General features: G+C 48.3%; 1 protein-coding gene across 2 annotated transcripts; it reads left to right on the top strand.

The window, feature by feature from the left end:
• Positions 1 to 278: 278 nt before the first annotated feature.
• On the top strand, positions 279 to 20,603 carry DHRS7C (dehydrogenase/reductase 7C). 2 transcript variants are annotated; one of them, XM_023190900.3, is made up of 6 exons: positions 279 to 741; positions 10,093 to 10,205; positions 11,721 to 11,931; positions 14,447 to 14,539; positions 18,834 to 18,989; positions 20,345 to 20,603. In XM_023190900.3, exons 1-6 carry the CDS (start codon positions 588 to 590, stop codon positions 20,551 to 20,553), a joined length of 936 nt encoding a protein of 311 aa, XP_023046668.2. In that variant the 5' UTR covers positions 279 to 587; the 3' UTR covers positions 20,554 to 20,603. The 2 variants fall into 2 exon arrangements, with proteins under 2 accessions (XP_023046668.2, XP_023046667.2); XM_023190899.3 differs by having other exon boundaries at positions 11,718 to 11,931.
• Positions 20,604 to 21,552: the final 949 nt, after the last annotated feature.

Here is a 21,552-nt window from a genome sequence, read left to right as displayed (position 1 = left end):
AGCGAAGACCAGATGGTCTTCTGCCATATCCATCCAAACTACCTGATTACGAGGGTTACCGGAAGTGAGGGCAAGGATGTTTGTGCTGAAAATCCCAGGTTTGGAACCCTCGTGCTCAGCCCCAAACCGCAGAGGAAACCTCTAATAGTCAGGCAAGCCAGGAGAGCTTTGGCAAGAGCCCTGAAATCAGACCCGGCCAGCATGTGTTCCTGAATATCAGAATAGACACTATATTTACCCGGACAGCCTTTTAGTGCAACTGAAAGCTATAAATAACCATTAGGGCCCAAGCAAGTGGCCTTAACACATGGATTTTCTTCCAAAAAATGCAGACCCATTTTAATTAAGTTTGTAATTAACCTTTGGGGAGGGCAGGGCCCCTGGATTCGGTTTGCTTTCGGAGACGCTGTGAGTAATTTCCTATTTGTTGAACATTTGGGGATTAGCACGCCCACTGGGTGTTCAGCCTGGAGGCTTGCACAGAGCCGAGCTCCCTGCAGCCTTGGGCCTCCCCCTGCCCTGGGGGTCCTGATCAGCGTCTCTTTGCAAAGCCAATCCCCTCTTACTCTGTTGTCTCCCAGAACAAGATGGGAGTCATGGCTATGCTGCTGCTGCCCCTACTGCTGCTGGGGATCAGTGGCCTTCTCTTCATTTATCAGGAGGTGTCCAGGCTGTGGTCAAAGTCAGCTGTGCAGAACAAAGTGGTGGTGATCACCGATGCCATCTCAGGACTGGGCAAGGGTAAGCCGGCTTTGCTCCCACCCGTGCCCATTTCTGCCCCCAGGGACTGGTGGGGCGGCAGGGTGGTGTGTAGGCAAACCTGCTAGGTGGGAGGGGATCGATTCTGTGTTCTCTCCCAGCTTCTGTCATTAACCAGCAAGTTTCCCATCTTTTGGAGGCTGCAGATTCCTGGAAAATGAGGGCGGTGGAATATCTAGGATTGCAAACTCACAGCCTAAGGGCTAAAATTGGTCTGCAGATGTGATTTGTTTTGGCTTCATGAGGTTTCCAGTAATTTTGAAAACACAAAGCCTTTAGCTGGGGCAGCGTACTGGTTGTGAGCCCAGATTCGGGAGCTGGGTTCAGTTCCTGGCCCCAGTAATGACTAGCTGGTTACTTCACTTCTCTGCCTTAAACTTCTCATCTGTAAAGCAAGGATACCAGCAGGCTCTACCTCACGATGCCATTGTGAGGAATAAATGAGTTCATAGATGTATAGCACTTAGAACAGTACATGGAGCTGCAGTGGATATCACTCAAGGGTTAGTAATGATGATCGTGAACACATATAGGCAAAACACGCCCACACTAGTGGGCCACAGACCCCAACCATCCCTATTGCATCACATTTGGCCTGGTTCTTTCAATCATTGCACTTTCTGGCATTGAAGGTATTTGCATTTGCAACCTCTGAATTATATAGCCTCAGAGGGGTCCTTCCGCTGGTGACATCTATGACATGAGGGGCCATAATTGTCCTTAAGTTTGCAAAATTCTGATTTTGTCCTTCCAGACCATGGTAGCACAACTTTATATGTTATATAGTTAGCACAACTTTTGCTGTAGTTTTCATTATTTTTAATAGAGCACAGATCCCACACAGTCCAACAGTCATTAGTAACTCAGTAAGTGTCCATTGAGTCCACTATGTTCTGAGCATTGCCCCCTGAGAGTCCCTCTGGGGGGCTGGGCACTTACCCGCATGGTGCCGCCATCATGGGAACGTTTGTAACCTCCCTGAGAATTTTCTCAGAGCCTGCTGCTCATCCTCTTCGGCATCCCAATGGGAGCCAATCCGCACGCTTTGAGGATGGCTTAGATTTCAGTGGGTGATCAACCCGGGTCCATCTTGTAAGATAAAAAACAAAGCATAAGGCAGATAGACTAGGCTCTCTAAGTGGCCCCTAGATGAGTCCCATACACAATTCCCAGAGAGGATATCCTGCATCAAAAGGGAGCAAGGTACACAAACTCAAACTCCTTCTTCTTCAGGGGCAAGCCAGGGCACACACATCTGTCAATCAGACCAGACACAAGACAACAGGGAGTGTGCTGCCCTGGAGAGCTGGGAAAGAGATGCCCACCCAAAGCCATTCAGAACGGAAGGCTTTGGGGAACATTTGCTCTCCAAATGGTGCACCTTTGTCTGGCATTGCACAAAGCTGCTAATACGTGATTCCCTGATACAGCCTCTACCTGGAGCCTTTCCTGACACCTTTAATTGCTCCTTCCTCTTGAATGGTCCTTGAGGGACCGGTTTCTTAACTGGCCCCTTGCAAGTGCATACCACATTAGTGTATTTCTCATGCTGTATCTGTGTGTTTCTCAGTAGGTCCACTAGATACAGGCTTCCCGGTGCTGGAGCCTGTGTTTTGTTCACCCAGCAGCCTCAGCACCTAGCTCAATGCTTGGTTGGCATGCTCAGAAAATGTGTATTTAATGAATAACCTCTAAAAGTGACATGTGATCAGGGAAGGCCCTCGTTTGGATAAGGTGTGTTCTTGCAAATTTGTTTTCTTGCTTTCCGGTTTGATTCCAACATGGTTGGAGAATACGCTCTGTATGATTTCAATTCTTTTAAATTTGCTGAGGTTTGTTTTGTGATCTATTTCGGTATGGGTTTCGCGAGTGCTTGGAAAGAATGCGCGTTCTGCCATTGTCCTACAAATGTGGATTCGATCCTGTTGGTCGGGGAGGCTGCTCAGTTCTTCTGTAGCCTTGCTAGTGTTGTGTCTTATTAGGTAGAAACACAGTTTTACTGATCGTTGAGAGATGTGTATTTGTTTTAATCATCTCATTCATTTTTAAAACACCTCATTCAGTTGTAGTCACACATGACACAAATCAGGTACCCAGGAAATACATCTTAGGGAAACAGCCTTTGCAGGACCTCATGGCCTAGCTTGTCGTGTCTACTGTCACTGTTCTTTTTTTTACTATATCTCATTGACCCACCCTGGAAAGAAATGCAAAGAAGAAAAAAATAAATTTCCAGTACTTAGCAGTAACTTGAGATGCTGGACGTGTGTGACCTTAAATAAACGCCTAGCTCCCCACGCTGCTGACAACAGTGATTCCAGGCTCCAACTGCTGCATGTCTCAAGTCCAGGGCGCTGAGAGGATGATGCAGGCTTTGCACAGCCGCTGCACACCCTGCTGCCATGGAACCTGCATGAATCCCATGGGTGGCACTGGGAGCAGCAGGGAGTGCCGCACCAAGTTGTTTACTAGGGAAATCAAACAGGCAGACAAAGGTCGGGGCATCTAGTCCTTGCTCCAAACCTCCAGGATTCGGCCAAGCCAGGAATCCTGTCACCTTGTACCCACTGTATCTGCAGCAAGAGTGTTGATCAAGGCCAGGCTCAGTGGCTCACACCTGTAATCCCAGCACTTTGGGAGGCCAAGGCAGGCAGATCACTTGAGGTCAGGAGTTTGAGACCAGCCTGGCCAACATGGTGAAACCCCGTCTCTACTGAAAATACAAAAATTAACTGGGCATGGTGACTCTCACCTGTAATCCCAGCTACTTGGAAGGCTGAGGCAGGAGGATTGCTTGAACCCAAAAGATGGAGATTGCAGTGAGCCAAGACCATGCCACTGCACTCTAGCCTGGGTGGCAGAGTGAGACTCCATCTCAAAAATAAATTTATTTATTTTAATTAATTAATTTAATCAATTTATTTTAATTAATTAACTTAATCAATTTATTTTAATTAATTGCTTTTTTAAATTAATAATCAATTTATTTTAATTAATTAATAATTAATTGGTTGATTAATTAATTTGAAAAAAGAATGACTTTCAGAATACCCAACCCCTGCACCTGAGCTGCTTCAGAGGGTACAGCTGAACGTCAGCCCTGCCTGTGTGTTGTCACCTCAAAGGCGCAGTTTCTCTCCTTTTAACATTTCTGAAATCAGACTGATTGTCTTTCAATCCATAGCATCTTACAATCCCCATAGGCCACCCTTTAAAATGTCGCTGTGGCTCAAACCTGTAATCCCAGCACTTTTGGGAGGCTGAGGTAGCTGAATCGCTTGAACTCAGAAGTTCGAGACCAGCCTGGGCAACATAGTAAGACCCCCATATCTACAGAAAATGTAAAACTTAGCCGGGTGTGGTGACATGTGCCTGCATTCTCAGCTACTCAGGAGGCTAAGGTGGGAGGATCGTTGGAACCCGGGAGGCGGAGGTTGCAGTGAGCTGAAATCACACCACAGCACTCCAGTCTGGGCGACAGAGTGAGACCCTGTCCCCAAAAAAATTAAAATTAAAATTAAAAATCATTTATTATCTCTGAAATCAGGCAACAGCTCATCATCGATGGCATCTTAGATTGATGAAATACAGAAAGAAGGGCTCAATTTATGTTTATTGCATGAAAAAGAAAAAGCCTGGTACCAAAGTGCTCAATGCGAGATATGTGCTGAGCTGATAAAACAATAGAAATAAGGACACTCGGGTATACCAAAGACCTGGTTTCAGCAGAAATGACTTCTTTGGGAGCCGTGCCTCTAGGCTTGGCTGCAGCAGCACTGAGGCACTGAGCACGCTGCTGGGCTCCAGCCTCCCAGGCACACCTGGGCAAGGCAACGTGTTAGTGGAGAACGGAAATGGCGTGATGGGGAAGAATGCTCCCAGCTGTCTGTTCTAATAAGGCCAACGCCAGAGATTTGATCTGGCTCCTGCTCGCAGGCCCCTCACCTGCTCCAGTGCCCTGCTGCAAATAATGCTCTGGTCAGGTGCGGTGGCTCAGGCCTATAATCCCAGCACTTTGGGAGACCGAAGCAGGCAGATGACCTAAGGTCAGGAGTTTGAGACCACCCTGGCCAACATAGGGAAACCCTGTCTCTACTAAAAATACAAAAATTAGCCGGACGTAGTGGCAGGCACCTGCAATCCCAGCTACTCGGGAGGCTGAGGCGGGAGAATCACTTGGACCTGGGAGGCAGAGGTTGCAGTGAGCCAAGATTGCGCCACGGCCCTCCAGCCTGGGCAACAAGAATGAAACTCCGTCTCAAAAAAAAAAAAAAAAAAAAAACAAAACTCATCATCACGCGAGGGAGGGAGCGAGGAGTGAAAATGCACTCTCACCCTCAAGGTGTCCCTTTCTCAGCAGTGGGCATTGGCCAAGAGGAGCGTAGTGTGGAAAATGCGTTACTCACCACCTGGATGTCAGACTCCTGTGGGGTTCACATCCTGGCTTCCCTGCTGGCCAGACTCCAGGTGATTCATTTCAACCCATTGAACCTCACTTGTCTCATTTGTAAAATCCAACCTTCATTCTGCTCCAGAATGACAGCTGAAATGCAGGAAGGCTAGACTTTCTGCTGCCCACGGAAGTTTCTCTTAGTGAATTCTGTTATAAAAGCCATATGTATTGAAAAGAATTTTTTTTAAGTAAAAAGAACACAAAATACACCTAGAACCCCACATGCTTGGGGACACCCTGTGTGAATGCATCCTTCCTTTCCTTTCAGGGGGATGCTTATGTGAGTAACCCGTCATGAGCAAGCATGAATCAAGGGTGTCGTGAGAGAGTCCACCTCAAATTTATTCAGAGGGGAGAGTCCTTCCTCTGCAGCGTGAGAAAAAAAAATCAGGTGCTTCCCGACTTTTCTGATTACTTTTTTTTTTTTTTTTTGAGACGTAATTTTGCTATTGCTCTTGTTGCCCAGGCTGGAGTGCAATGGCGCGGTCTCAGCTCACTGCAACCTCTGCCTCCCGGGTTCCAGCAATTCTCCTGCCTCAGCCTCCCGAGTAGCTTTTTTTTTTTTTTGTATTTTTAGTAAAAAGGGGTTTCACCATGTTAGCCAGGCTGGTCTCAAACTCCTGACCTCAGGTAATCCACCCACCTTGGCCTCCCAAAGTGCTGGGATTACAGGTGTGAGCCACCATACCCGGCCTCTGATTACTACTAGATTGTGCAAAATCCTTTGGTTATGGTGGGTCCCGAAAGAGAACATTGATTTGGGAATTGGGATGCCCAGTTTAACACCTGATAACATGGCCATTTTCATTGAATTCGAACTTTCTTTCCTCCTCTCTGCTCCTCCCCACAGCTAGTGCAAGTTGGAGGGAAGCTTCCTGCTGTTTCTTAGGCTTCTAGGGCCCCAGGGACTGGGAGGAGGCAAGACAGGAGAGCAAGAAAAACTGTCACCCGACTGACAGCGCTATAAGATGGCTTCAAGGTCCATCGGCCTGGTCCCTGTTTAAAACTGGGTCTGGCCGGGCGCGGTGGCTCAAGCCTGTAATCCCAGCACTTTGGGAGGCCGAGACGGGCGGATCACGAGGTCAGGAGATCGAGACCATCCTGGCTAACACGGTGAAACCCCGTCTCTACTAAAAATACAAAAAACTAGCCGGGCGAGGTGGCGGGCGCCTGTAGTCCCAGCTACTCCGGAGGCTGAGGCAGGAGAATGGCGTAAACCCGGGAGGCGGAGCTTGCAGTGAGCTGAGATCGGGCCACCGCACTCCAGCCCGGGCCACAGAGCAAGACTCCTTCTCAAAAAAAAATAAATAAATAAATAAAAAATAAAACTGGGTCTGAATCTTTCTCTTGTGGGCACTTTTATGCGCCTTTCAGAGGCCTCCCTAGGATTATTCATTTCTGTGAAATGGGAGATGTGGGTTTTTTCTCCACTCGCTCAGTCCCTCCTCACCCCCTGGTTCCCGGGCAGTCTACTCCCCACCAACCCTGTCCTCTGGAGTTCCACTGACCTTCTGAGAGGTCCTCTTGGGCAGACTTCAGATGAGCTCTCAACCAACTCATGACCTACCCTGGCCATTGATGGCTGTGACTTCCTTGGCTCTGCAGGCCACTCCTGATGGAGAGGTCCCAGCTTTCCTTTCCTCTGCCCTCAGGGCATTGGCTGGGCCCAGGATCTTGCCCATAAGACATGAAGCTGGGCTCCTGGCAGCAGGGAACCGTCCCATGTTTTCGTTTGCATTTAGGTATTGCTGATATTCACTCATCTTCTGTATCTTGATACATTTTTTGTGAATTGCTTACTCATCTCCTTAACCAATTTCTTTATTAGCATCTTTATCTTTTTTCTAATTGATTTGTAAGAGTTTTTTCATATATCAAATTAACCCTTTTCTGACATATAGATTATAGACACTTTTTCTAAATTTGTCTTGTCCTTTATTTGTGGGTGTTTTTCTTTCTTTCTTTCTTTTTTTTCTGTAACAATGTTTCTGTTTTGTTTTGTTTTTCTGTTTTTCTGGGTTGTTTTGTTTTGTTTTGTTTTGTTTTTGTCTCCACTGGCTGGAGTGCAGTGGTGCAATCTCAGCTCACTGCAAGCTCCACCTCCCGGGTTCACGCCACTCTCCTGCCTCAGCTTCCCAAGTAGCTGGGACGACAGGCACCCGCCACCACGCCTGGCTAATTTTTTGTATTTTTAGTAGAGACGGGGTCTCACCATGTTAGCCAGGATGGTCTCGATCTCTTGACCTCGTGATCCACCTGCCTCAGCCTCCCAAAGTGCTGGGATTAGAGGCGTGAGCCACCGCGCCCAGCCAAGAAGGTTTTTTTAAAAGGGTACAATCCATAAATCATTTCTGTTAGGACTTTTTTTCTTTCAATGGATGCTCAGGAGCCCTCCCCAATGAAAGGTATATATTCATCTCTACCTTCTTCTAGTTCTGTTTTCGTTCTGTTTTTATATTTCACTATTTAGTATATTTTGGTGTAATGCATCCAGCTTTTTTTCCTTCCCAAATGGGGATTCAAATGCCCCCCCCCCTTTTTTTTTAAACAGAGTCTCACTCTGTTGCCCAGGCTGGAGTGCAGTGGCATGATCTCAGTTCACTGCAGCCTCCATCTGCTGAGTTCAAGAGATTCTCTTGCCTCAGCCACCCAAGTAGCTGGGATTAAATTTTTGAATTTTTAGTAGAGATGAGGTTTCGCCATGCTGGCCAGGCTGGTCTCAAACTCCTGACCTCAAGCGATCTGCCCACCTCCGCCTCCCAAAGTGCTGGGATTACAGGCATGAGCCACTCGCCCGGCCCCCACTCTTTATGTAACACATCCTTTTCCCATTGATTCAACATGTTAACTTTATCATACACTAAATTCTCCTCAATACCTGACTCTATTTAATATCAATATTTCTATCTAGACTTGAATGGCTCTTTAATTTCTGTAGTTTTACAATATATTTTAACAACTGTTTTTCAAAATGTTCTTTGCTTTCCTTCATAGAGTATTCCAATTAAAGTGTGCAAAATATGCCATATAACTTGTAGACTTTTCTGTCATTTCCCAAGACCTGTTGGAATCCTGATTTACCGGATCAATTTAACTTGGAGACAGATTGACATCTTTATTGGATTTTGTCATCCAGACTCATCATGAGCTGTATTAAAAAAAACCTACATTGAGAGGAATCTTCCCTTCTCTGCAGCCCTAACAATTCAAGGTGACATTGTCAACCCAGTTACTTCTGGATTCGGGTTTCCCTCCGTCAGCAGACTGAGCTCTCCCAGCACCGTCCTCCCAGCTCTCTCAGGGATTCCCAGTACACCTGTTTTCAGGCCTCATGGAGACCTCTTATCCCCACAACTCTCTTCTTGGGTCCTCTCTTGGCCTTTTCTGCCTTCACTCCTGCTCCCACCTGATTTAGACTTCATAGTCCAGCACCTCAATTCCTCCATCTCTCCAATACCACAACTTCCCTGCCCATCATGCCCCTTACCAAGCCCTGACCAACACTCCTGTCCAGCTGGTCCCTTCTCTCCACCTGCAGCAGGCTCTGGGCCCTGCTGGAGAAAATCACGCAGCCCTGAGTTCACTTGGAGCCACAGCACTAGGGATATCCAGCCTTCACTGGGCACCAGGCTGCCAGGCTGTCCTTCCATGTTCCTAGCCAGTCTGAGTCCACCACTTCATGGTGTAAATGAGACAATAATAGGTTCTTCCCTGGAGTCGGTTCTGTTGGTGCCTCTTCCAGATCCCTGTACTTGGTCAGCTCATCCATTTCCCAGGCACTGTAAACGCTGGCTGCAAATGGTGTGCAGATTGCAAATGGCGTGCAGATTGCAAATGGCGTGCAGATACCTCCTTTCCCAAAGACTTGTCTTCTGCCAGTGGACGCTGCCCTGCCTAGAAGTTACACAGCCTATGCACATACCCCGAGAGAGGGCAGCCCACATCAGTGACTGACACTAGTGTACAGAGGCTGATCCTCTTGCCTCCAGCTGTGCAATAGAGTTCAGACTCCAGAGTCTTCCTTGGATCAAGCCAAAGCTAGACTTTCCTGAGACCACATCCTCTCCTGCCCCCTACTCCATGACTTCCCTCCCCGATAGGCTGTCTCTGAAGAGCAGGCCCTCAGTAAATCCTGGCCACCCAAATCCTTGACTCAGAGTCTGCTTCCTGAGAACCCAACCTAAAGATGCTATCTCATAAGGTTATTGTGAGTATTAAATGAACTAGAGAGATATGCAAGAGATATGTACATATATTTCAACAGTTCCTACAGCAAGGAAACTCTCCAAATCTGTGAGCTTCTATTGCTTTTAAGTACCATTAGTATTGCTACACAAGGATTCTGTTTGTCTACCAGCTAACACTCAGTTGAGAAAGTGCTACATTGGGTGAGTTGGGAATCAGTCCAGAGGAAAATTAATTAGACAGAAAGTAGGTTTACTTTTAAATACAAAGAACCTTGGTATTATCCCCAGAGAAAATGTGGAGGAAACTGTTGACGTTTGATTTGAAAAAACATGGTGGTGTGTCTCCTTTATCTTCAGATTGAGATATCTCCAGGGCTGCGGTCCTGGGGGGCCAGGTCGGCAGGTTCATCTTTCTGTTCAGTGTAAGGAAGAATTTCCAATAATCAGAACTTTCTAACAAAGGAGGCATTGTCTCACTCCATCATGAGCTCCCTTTCACGGAAGCAACTAAGTGGAGGCTGAAATGACAAAAATTCCAGCCCGGGGAGGGAGTTGAATGAAGTGACCCCTAAAGGACCTCGTGGTGCTAAGGCTTCTGAGTTTTTTGAATTCATGGGTTCCCAAGAGAGGGAGTTCACTGTCAGCTGCTCCATCCACACAGTGTGCCCTGCCCTGTTTCCTTCTTCCCCACAGAGTGTGCTCGGGTGTTCCACACAGGTGGGGCAAGGCTGGTGCTATGTGGAAAGAACTGGGAGAGGCTGGAGAACCTATATGATGCCTTGATCAGTGTGGCTGACCCCAGCAAGGTAAGGTCTTCTAGCAGTCGGCGTGGGTAACTCCTGGGCACTCCCAGCCTCCATTGATCATTCAGGACCAGCTCTTGGACCAAGTGGAGGAAACTTGGTGATTGCTTTGGGGAATGTGAGGCAAAATGAACCCAATGACCTTGGCATAGGATCACGTTTGCCATTCATAAGGGGTTGACTTGTTTTGACTACCCACCATGACAAAATCGTGTTCTGTAGCCACAGCCCCTTGCCCTGACCCCTATATAACTCAAAATCGAGAAGGATCCAGAAGACAGAGGATGTTGCAGGTATGGGCTGTGATTATAAACACAGTCATTTTCTTTTTTTAATACCTTAACTGACATCTCCATCAAAGAAACCAGATAAATGAGATCCCTTCCCAAGAAGTCTCCCAGAAAGTGAACACTTCTTTCAATGAGGCTGCAGTTTCCAAAGGTTTTTCTGGAGCATTGGTCTCTGGAACTCCCTTCAGGATACTTTTTTCGAATCTTTACCTTTGAGGTTGCATTTGGTGGTTAGGAACAGCTCAAAGTAATTCAGGGGTAAGTCTGATATTTGAGGAGATGAATCAAACAGGACAACACAGAATGCCCCAAAGTGTGTTTCCAGGGATGTGATTAGACACTGGGTAAAAGCGAGGGTTTGCGGTCAGTTGTGTGAGAAACAGTGAGTTAAGCTAAGCTTTTCCAGTTTCTTCACTGCAGGACTCTTCAGAGCCTTTCATATGCCAATGTGCACTGTGTATCTCCAAGAAGAACTTGGAGAACAGTCTGTGTTTCCCAAATAATTCTGACCACGGAACCCTCTCTTCAAGGGCATATCTCAGATATGGAGTCCTGAGACTCCATATCTCAGGACTAGTCTTTGTCAAACACTGGGATTGCATTTACCACTCGGTGTCATCAGTTTTCCCATCTGTCCACCCTCCTACACATCCCTGGATCAACAGAGTCAATGCAGCAAGTGTCTGGCTAAACACAATGCCCCGCACTTAGTAAGCAGATGTTTCAAAAATATTGTGTTGAGTGTATTATTTTAGTTTTTAAAAATGTGGCTATAAAGTCCTGTGATGGATTCATTTATTTATTTATTTATGTATTTTGCAACTTGCAAGCCAGGTTGAAAAGCAATTTCCACAAAGGAGCTCAGAACTGTTAAAAGTAATGATGTCACCCCTGGAGTCAGTGCAAACCTGCAAAGGGACTGCTGCAAAGGGACTGCTGCGAAGGGCGATATTCATTTATCAGTTCTGGAACCTTGGCCAAGAGTTTAGACTTATTGCTGCATATTCACGTCAACATTTGTTGGTTTTGCCCTGGTCCCCAAGAATGAATTCTCTGGCAATATCCTCCATCCCAGAATCATTTCTGCTTCTTCGTCTTTTTTTTTTTTTTTTTTCAGTCATTTCATGATCTTTGAATTTCAAAATGGGTGGTTTTTAGATCGAGGGCTCCCAAGGTCTGCAAGAGGGAGGAGATCCCACATAACCTGACTCTGTCATTGGTTCAGCAGACATTCACCCCAAAGCTGGTCCTGTTGGACCTCTCAGACATCAGCTGCGTCCCAGATGTGGCAAAAGAAGTCCTGGATTGCTATGGCTGTGTGGACATCCTCATCAACAATGCCAGCATGAAGGTGAAGGGGCCTGCCCATAAGATTTCTCTGGAGCTCGACAAAAAGATCATGGATGCCAATTACTTTGGCCCCATCACACTGACGAAAGGTCTCGTGAGTTTGACTTTCCCATGGGTATCTGGGCCACCAGATTCTACAGAGGGCTCTGTTAAATAGCCAGACAGTCATCCTATTCTATATGGAATTCTCCAGTCCCCTTAGAAAATTCCCTACCTATTGGGTGAAAGCTTTCAGCATTCCCATTTTCAATGTTTATGTAGGAAAAGGAACCCAGGAAGTATCTGACTGGCATGTTTCAACCACCCTCTCTGTGAAACCCATCTCCTCACCTAAGCTTTGCCCTTTTATTTCTCTCTCCTTACATCCCTGGCTTCCCTCCAATTCGACGTCTCTGAACAATTGTCTCATCCTCCAACAATTGTCCTAACAACTGTGTACATTCTGCTGTATCAACCTTGCGGTTGATCTGCTTCTAACCATGACAGTTGGTCAAAGGTAAAGATTCTGTCCTCAGAAATGAAGAAGAAAAAGGACTTATTACCAAATTACAAGAGGCCCAGTATTCTGTCAATCCCTTCACAGAAACAGGGAAGGCAGGAGGCTGTCTCCCTTTAATGAATAAGATGGTGATTCTTATGTGAGCCTGTCTGAGGAGCCTAGGAGACACCCAGGTGCAGATTTCTCACCACCAAGTTCAAACACAGGTCTGAAGCATGGGAAATGGGGCTGGAAATGACCACAGAGTAGAATGAAAAGTTGACAGATCATGAGGTCAGAAGTTCAAGACCAGCCTGGCCAACATGGTGAAACCCTGTCTCTACTAAAAATACAAAAATTAGCCAGGCATCATGGTGGGCGCCTGTAATCCCAGCTACTCAGGAGGCTGAGGCAGGAGGATCGTTTGAACCCAGGAGGCTGAGGTTACAGTGAGCTGAGATCACGCCATTGCACTCCAGCTTGGGTGACAGGCTGAGACTCCGTCTAAAAGAAAGAAAAGTTGAAGCCCCTGCTCTCCAAAAAAAAAAATAAAAGTTTATCAAAGCAGAAGCTCAGGGGGAATGTAATGTGGAGAACACCTCCATTTAGGGAGTTGGGTGTCCTGGCAAGGTCTAAGATCTAGCATGATCTTACAACTACCGTCTCTACAACCAGCTCCCATGCTGGGCACCTCTAACAATAGGATTCCGAGTACTAAGATTAAGAGAAAGAAGCATTTGGGGCAGAAATATGACTTTCCAAAGCTTCTAAAATGGTGTCCCAGAGATAACAGTTTCCTCCAATCCAGTCCCTGTGGACACAGCAAACAGGCCAGCACAAGTGTGTCACCTATCAACCTTTAACAGAGACTGTTCACTGGCATCAAAGCAATGAACAAAGAAAGTGGAGTGGAAAAGGGCCAGAAATGGTTTCTCTTCCTGATTAGCCCTCACTAAGGACCCTGGGTCTAGTCCCTAGCTCTGGACTTCAGTTTGTCCATCTTGCTTTTGTTTTTGTTTTTGTTTTTGTTTCTTTTTTTTTTTCAAGATGGAGTCTCGCTGTTTCCCAGGCTGGAATGCAGTGGCGTGATCTCAGCTCACTGCAGCTTCCACCTCCCGGGTCTACCTCCCATGTTCAAGTGATTCTCCTACAGGCACCCGCCACCACACCCGGCTAATTTTTTGTATTCTTTTAGTAGAGACAGGGTTTCACCGTGTTAGCCAGGATGGTCTCCATCTCCTGACCTTGTGATCCACCCGCCTCAACCTCCCAAAGTGCTGAGATTACAGGCGTGAGCCACTGCGCCCAGCCCAGTTCGTCCATGTTTAACATGGAGGTGCTGGGTTTCACAGATCATTCTGAAAGTTGACTCTTTGAGTACTGTCTTTTCACTTTTTGCCATATCCCCATTCCACCTGTACTATTATTAATGTAATACCTTTCTCTGAATTTTCTCATTTTTAAATTAAATTCACTTTAGGAGGAAATGTGTATAAAACCAACACAAATTTAAAACCTCTTTCATTCTCAATTAATAAAGGGCAACCTGAAAATTAAACAAAGTAAGTTCTCCCAAGGTAGCCTGAGAACGTCAGAATCTTCCCTCTCTTTGTTAAAAGATTAGCACCTGCAAGAGAGGCGTTAAAGATGTACTAGAACCATCGTGAGACTTCCTTCTTCCTTCTGGAGGCCATAGTAGGAGAATTGAAACAGGAATGACTTTCTCACTACTGAGATCGGCGTCTGTTCTATTCTATTGGGTACCACACGCACTACCTGAGTGCGATATACCCATATAACAAATCTGCACGTGTTCCCCGTGCATCTAAACAGAAGTCGAGAGGAAAATACAATAAGTATAAACATGCCTTCAATAAAAAGAAATCAGTGTCACTAAATGCACATTGGTGGGAAAGCACCAATTTAAAATCACCCAGCAATTCACCAGCCCATGCTTTGGGAACGCTGGATAAACGATTGGAGGGTTCATTCCATCTCTGCCCTGCTGCAATCTAATTACCACGGAGGGAGCCCATGATGAAGGGGAGCCGGGGGAGGGGTCTGCCGGCTGCTACGTAACTCGGTCGCAAAGTTTTAACCATGACTCTTTGTCCTGTGTTTTCCAGCCCTGCTTCCCAACATGATCTCCCGGAGAACAGGCCAAATCGTGTTAGTGAATAACATCCAAGGAAAGTTTGGAATCCCGTTCCGTACAGCTTGTAAGTTGCTAAGATAAAAATACGAATCTTCTGTTGTATGTCTTATGGTATAAGGCAGGAGCTGTTATGTCTAAGACTAGGCAGATGGTCACAGAGGAAAGGGTCCAAGGATGACACCATCTGCTGGGTTTTCTTTCATCCCTATGGTTCCTATTTTTTGAGCGCCTACAGCATGCAAGTGGCTATGGGAGATGCTGAGATATTAAAGATAAGCTCCCTCTGTCTGCGAAGCTCACAGTCTCCTATGTGGGCAGGACGTGCACTAGGTGAACCTGACAATGCCAGGTGAAGGTCACGCTCCTGACAAAGATGCACAGTCATAGCTACAATACCCCTTCCTCCATAAAGATGCCCTTGAAGGTCAGGGAAGATTACCATTGGGAAAGAGAAGGATGGGTACACATCACAAAATGGGAGGGCAATGGAGACCTTCTGAGGACGGAACCAGGAAAAACAGAAAGGGGCAGAATTCAGGGTGGGGGCAGCTCCAAAAATGAGCGTTCTTTCAAAAGTTCGACGGGGAGAAGGACTTCTAGGTGTATGTTCCTGGATTTAGCTGGAAAAATTCTAGAGCCATTTCCACATCTGATGAGCTAGTTCTAAGAGGCGGGGAACATGCCATATACATTTCTTCGTGACCCACACTACCATGTGCAAATTAGGGGCTCAGTAAATGTTTGATGGGTACAAGGGTAGACAGGAAAAAGGGAGGGAAAAAAATGAGTAGGTCCCCATATGAATTTGCTCAGGCTGCCATAACAAAATTCCAAGGCTGGGGCTTACACAACAGAAATTTTTTTTTTTATTCTGGAAGCTGGAAGTCCATGATCAAAGTGTCAGCAGGGTTGGTTTTCTCTGGAATCCCTCTCCCTGGCTCACAGATAGCTGCCTTCTTGCTGTGTCCCCACACAGTCTTTCCTCTGTGCATGTGCATGTCTGTTGCCTCCTTGTATGTCCAAATTTCCTCTTCTTCTTCTTCTTTTTTTTTTTTTTTTTTTTTTTTTTTTTTTTTTTTGAGACAGAATCTCACTCTGTTGCCCAGGCTGGAGTGCAATGGCAAGATCTTGGCTCACTACAACCTCTGCCTCCCAGGTTCAAGCGATTCTTCTGCCTCAGCCTCCTGAGTAGCTGGGACTACAGCCACCCGCCACCACACCTGGCTAATTTTTGTGTTTTTAGTAGAGACAGGGTTTTACCATATTGGCTAAGTTGGTCTCAAACTCCTGACCTTGGGTGATTGGTCTGCCTTGGCCTCTCAAAGTGCTGGGATTACAGGCGTGAGCCACCACACCCGGCCCCAAATTTCTTCTTCTTATAACAGCACCAGTCAGATTGGAGTAGGGCCCAGCCTAATGGCCTCATTTTATATTAATTACCTCTTTAAATATGTCTAAATACAGTCACATTCTGAGCACTGGGGATTGGGTTTCAGCATATAAATTTTGGGAGGGCTGACAACAGAATTCAGCCCACAACGCCCCCTCTAGTAGTGTTTTACCTTCCTTTTGCCATTTGCCTTAGCTAGTTTAAGCCTACTGTGCTGTGAGCCTGTGATGTGGGAAAACTTGATTACTCCTCCATGTAGTAACCTCAATGAGAATGGCACCAGGCAAGCAGGTGGCACCATGCTGCAGTGTCATTGGGGGCCCAGGGTCATGCTAAATCATTCCATCAACACCATCTTCTGGGTGGTCACAGCTGGGTCCCTCCTGGCAAGAAGAAGGAAGAGACTGTGGAGGATCCATGCCCAATGTCCAAAACCCCAGGCTGGCCTTGGACATCCCATTGCCCCCAGGCTGGCATCACCGCTGCTCACATCCTACTGGGAGAACTCAGTCACACCTAAGTGCAAGGGACACTGGGGAGTGCAGTCCACTTGGGGGCCCAGGAAGAAGGGAAGAGTGAATGGGCCACATACAGCAGTCTCTGGCACATCCCACACTTTCCTGTCTTCCCCAGCCCACTTAGGAATCTCCCCACTGCTCCTTGTATTTTTAAACTTCCTGTCTGTTATTTTCAGCAGCTGGGTGACTTTTCACCTTCCTTGCTTCCTGCCTTCATTCATTCAACAAAGTGTTTGAATGCCTAAAGCCAGGTGATGGGGACACAGAAGTGACATAACATAGCGAGGCATGGGCATGACAATGGGTCCTTTGGCCACTGACCCATATAGGACAAATGCACGAGTTTCCTGGGAACATTTGCAAAACACAGTATTGGGAACTCAGAATTCTCTCAAGGCTGTCTCCACCCCCATCAGCCATGGTCTGGCTTCTCTGCGCTGAGGAATTGAGGGGCACAGAGTTTCCCACGTAAATGTCAGAACTGAAGCGATACCACCCTGGACTGGCCCCAAATTATCTTCTTCCTCTGAATCTGGCTTTGGTCAGACACAAGGGGCTGGCGTGGGAGTGACCTGGGGTCTATTGACTCAGAGGTTTGTTTCTTTTGACCAAAGGCACGCAATGTCCCTGAGCACCCCAGGACAGTTCCCTTACCATCCACTCAGGCAAGGAGATGGGGGCTCTGAGGCTCAGAACCTGGCACACAGACTTGAAAGGGGATGCAGCCTGCCGTGTGTCCCTCCCGCTGCAGGCACCCACCCCTTTCCTGCATCAACCATGCCACATGGGGCCGGGCACAGTGGCTCACACCTGTAATCCCAGCACTTTGGGAGGCCGAGGCGGGTGGATCACTTGAGGTCAGGAGTTTGAGACCAGCCTGGCCAACATGATGAAACCTCTCTCTACTAAAAATACAAAAATTAGCCAGGCGTGGTGGTGTGCACCCGTAATCCCAGTTACTCGGAGGCTGAGGCAGGAGAACTGTTCAAGCCTGCGAGGCAGAGGTTGCAGTGAGCCAAGATCGAGCCACTGTACTCCAGCCCAGGCAACAGAGCAAGATTCCCTCTCAAAACAAAACAAAATAAAACAAAACAAAAAACACCACGTGGAAAGTCACCTGTCCATGTATCTGCCCCACTGATGAACTGAGTACTCCGTGAGACCAGAGCTGCCTCTGTCCACCTCTGGGTCCCCAGCTCCTCACCCACCAGAGCAGGGGCTTCACTGTTGAATGACTGAAGGAATCAAGGAGATGGTGGATCAATGAAAAACAAGCTGGTAGACCTTTTTTGTTAACACTTGCATTGGCGGGTGTAATTCACATACCACATTACGCATCCATTTAAAGCACATGGTTCTGCAGGGCATGGTGACTCACGCCTGTGATCCCAGCACTTTGGGAGACCAAGACAGGCAGATCACCTGAGGTCAGGAGTTCGAGACCAGTCTGGCCAACATGGTGAACTCCCATCTCTACTAAAAATACAAAAATTAGCTGGGCACGGTGCTGTGTGCCTGTAAACCCAGCTACTCAGGAGGCTGAGGCAGGAGAATTGCTTGAACCTGGGAGACGGAGCTTGCAGTGAGCCGAGATCGCACCATTGCACTCCAGCCTGGGCGACAGAGCGAGACTCCGTCTCAAAAAAACAAAAAAAAGCCTCATTGGAGAGAACTGGAAGCTTGCTGGTCATGATGTCAGGGAAACCAGGGAAGGGTTCTGGTTGAAGCCATCCGGGCACAGTGGCAGGAACCACAGTACATCCACCTTCTGCCCCTTCCGCCTCTGGCTGACACCCCTAAAATGTGAAGTTGGGGTGCATCACACCCCAGATGTGGCTCTAACTTCCCAAAGCTCTAAGCAATGTCCACTCCCTTCTTTTTGGAATTCCTGGAATGATCCTTTTTTGCCCAACCCATGGCTTCTATGATTTGAACTGAATTTGGTGAGTGGATGACCTGGATGGGCTCTCCGAGGAAAAGGCAAACAGGAAGGGAGAGGGGATATCTGTGATTCGGGCTCACTGCAGCCACCAGCCGGCCCCAAATCTTGGACAAGTTTCTTAGCATCAGCCTTCCCAGGAAGGAAGGGGAATTCATGTGGGTGCCAGCATTCTGTATGTTTTCTCATTTGATCTTCACAGTAATTTGGCAAGGAAAATATTACTCCCATTTTAAAGATAAGAAAACTGAGCCTCAGAGAGGCAAAGTGATTTGCCCAAGGTCAGGTCACACCACCAGCAAGTGGCCAAGCTCGATTCAGTTCCAGCTCCATGTCCACCACTCCCGAGGGCTCTCTGTCCTCATTAGTAAAGTGAGGGGCAGATTCTTGAGGACCCTCTCAGCTCTGCGCTTGCAGGAAACGTGTCTGTCGGCCCTCCTGCTTCCAATGCCCCCACCGGGAAGCCGGGCCGGAGTGTCCTGCGCCCACCTCTGGATGGTTTCTCCTGCAGACGCTGCCTCCAAGCACGCAGCCCTGGGCTTCTTTGACTGCCTCCGAGCCGAAGTGGAGGAATACGACGTTGTCATCAGCACCGTGAGCCCGACTTTCATCCGGTCGTACCACGTGTATCCAGAGCAAGGAAACTGGGAAGCCTCCATTTGGAAATGTGAGACTTCAGAGGGAAGCTGAGGCCCCTGGGGGCCTCGGGAACAGTCCGGTGTCACTGGGGGGTGAATGACCTTCAGATGGGTACTCCTGAATCATGAGTCTGGGGGTGGGAGTGGAAGAGGCTCAGCAACCCCCAACAGCAGGGCGGGGGCCACAAACCTTTAGACCTGAGGCACCCGGTAGGCAGAATCCTCCCTGCAGCCTACGGCCCATGGGCGCGCTGAGCTTAGCCACTCAGCTTCCTCTGCCACCTCGGCAAGCAACTGCCTGTCGCTGGACCTGTTTCCCAGATGTCATGGGATTGAAGAACTTTCCTGCTCCCCCTTTCCCGTGCACAGAGTGGAGGCCGAGAGTCTAAAGCCAGGCCACCTGGGCGCGGCACAGTGGCTCACGCCTATTAATCCCAGCCCTTTGGGAGGCTGAGGCGGGCGAGGACCACGGGGTCAGGAAATCGACACCATCCTGGCCAGCATGGTGAAAGCCCGTCTCTACTAAAAATACATAACGTTAGCCGGGCGTGGTGGTGCGTGCCTGTAGTCCCAGCTACTTGGGAGGTTGAAGCAGGAGAATCACTTGAACCTGCAAGGCGGAGCTTGCAGTGAGCCGATAGCGCACCACTGCAGTCCAGCCTGGGCTACAGCGCGAGGCTCCGTCAAAAAAAGCCTGCCCTGGATGCCGGCCTCTGCCACATATTAGAGGGTTGGACATGAGCAAGACCCTTAATCACTTCGTGCCTCTCTAAGAGGTAGGTATTGCTATTATTATTTGTTAGTATTATTATTTTCATTTTAGAAAATGAGGGATAATAGCAATACCTACCTCTTAGGGTTGTTGGGAGGACTGAAGGTTCTGGAATAGCAACCAGCCCTTCTATCTATCAGTGCACCTTATTATGGCCACTACTCTAGGATACGCTAAGCGTACAGGCGCTACACCTTGCCCAAGGCTTCCACCTTGAGGAACCAAGACGATCCAAGATAGGGGGCAGCCAGGGGTTCCAGGATGCTCCTGACAAGCACAGCCTCACGACCGTCACAAACAGCCCATTAATCCACCTGGCACCTTCTTAGATCCTAACCTCTTTTGCATCCCTTCCCCCACACGTAATCGCCCTGCGAAATTATCAGGGTAGGAAACCAGCTCCACCTTATAGACGACGAGGCAGAAGGAAGCCCGGAGAGTGGAGTGCCTCCCGCAGAGTGCCGCAGTCCGCGGGCGGCGGAGGGGGCCTGGAACCTGTGACACCGGGGACAGCCCAGGCTTCCCGCCCCCCAGCCTTTGTGCAAGTGCAGGGCTCTGACCAGCTGGCTCCCCACTGAGGCCATAACCCCACCCCCAACTGGGGCCGTTCAGTCTTTTTCAGGAAGCTGACCTACGGCGTGCACCCCGTGGAGGTGGCGGAGGAGGTGATGCGCACCGTGCGGAGGAAAAAGCAAGAGGTGTTCATGGCCAACCCCATTCCCAAGGCCGCCGTGTACGTCCGCACCTTCTTCCCGGAGTTCTTTTTCGCCGTAGTGGCCTGTGGGGTGAAGGAGAAGCTCAATGTCCCGGAGGAGGGGTAACTGCAGCAGGCCAAATGGGCCACCCCCTGGAAATAAAGGTTTTTCTGGCAGGTGCTGGCTCTTCTGTCCTGTGCTCCACACTGGGGGCCCTTGCAGCCCCACCCCTCATCTGTGTGGGGTCGCCCCTTGACAGTGAGGATGGCCTGGAGCCAGCTCAGAAGCTACAGAGCCTGGGGTTCTCCACATTCCCAGGTCACACTTCCAGAAGCTTCCCTGCTCTGTAGGGTGACGACTCAGCAGGAAACATGAGCTGCAATGCCTCTAACCCCGACATACACACACTCACATTGTATGCGTATGTGCTCAGGAACTCAGTCTGAAAACCACCTCCACTGTATAGAAGGCTGACCTGGCCACTTCACCTCCACCCACGAGACAGGACTTGACGACCCTTTAGAACAGTGCTGCGAGGATGGAAATATTCTATAATCTGCGTTGTCCACCATGGCAGCACTGGCCACATGTGGCTGCTGGGCCCTCGAAACGTGGCCCTCTGTGTCTGAGACACTGAATTTGTAATGCTATTTAATTATAATTAATTTAAACTTAAATAGCCACGTGTGGCTAGCAGCTCTAGAGTTAGGGGTGTGTGAGAATCAGCCCCTTCCAGACTGATTTCATTGGCCTCAGACCCCTCCCAACTCCATCCCCAGCTCTCACCTGCACCTCCGCCCCCACCATCCCCACCCACGCAGCTAAGCTGGAATTTTAGCTTCCACATTGCTTTTAACAAATGCTGAGAACCTCTGCCCAGGTATCCACCTTATTTCAGCCTTTCCTTCAATTCTCAAAGCAAAAAGCATTTAAAACGCCATGCTGTCCTTGGAGGTGGGCACTTCGTGTAGTCTCCTTTTTCTTATACAAAACAGTAAATGAGGCCAGGTGTGGTGGCTCACGCCTGTAATCCCAGCACTTTGGGAGGCCAAGGTGAGCGGATCACCTGAGGTCAGGAGTTTGAAACCAGCCTGGCCAGCATAGGGAAACCCCGTCTCTACTAAA

The sequence above is a fragment of the Piliocolobus tephrosceles genome, chromosome 16, assembly GCF_002776525.5.
Source record: "Piliocolobus tephrosceles isolate RC106 chromosome 16, ASM277652v3, whole genome shotgun sequence".
NCBI classification, from domain to species: Eukaryota; Metazoa; Chordata; class Mammalia; order Primates; family Cercopithecidae; genus Piliocolobus; species Piliocolobus tephrosceles.
The sequence above is the reverse complement of the archived record's forward strand: the minus strand, read 5'-3'. Positions and strand labels throughout refer to the sequence as shown.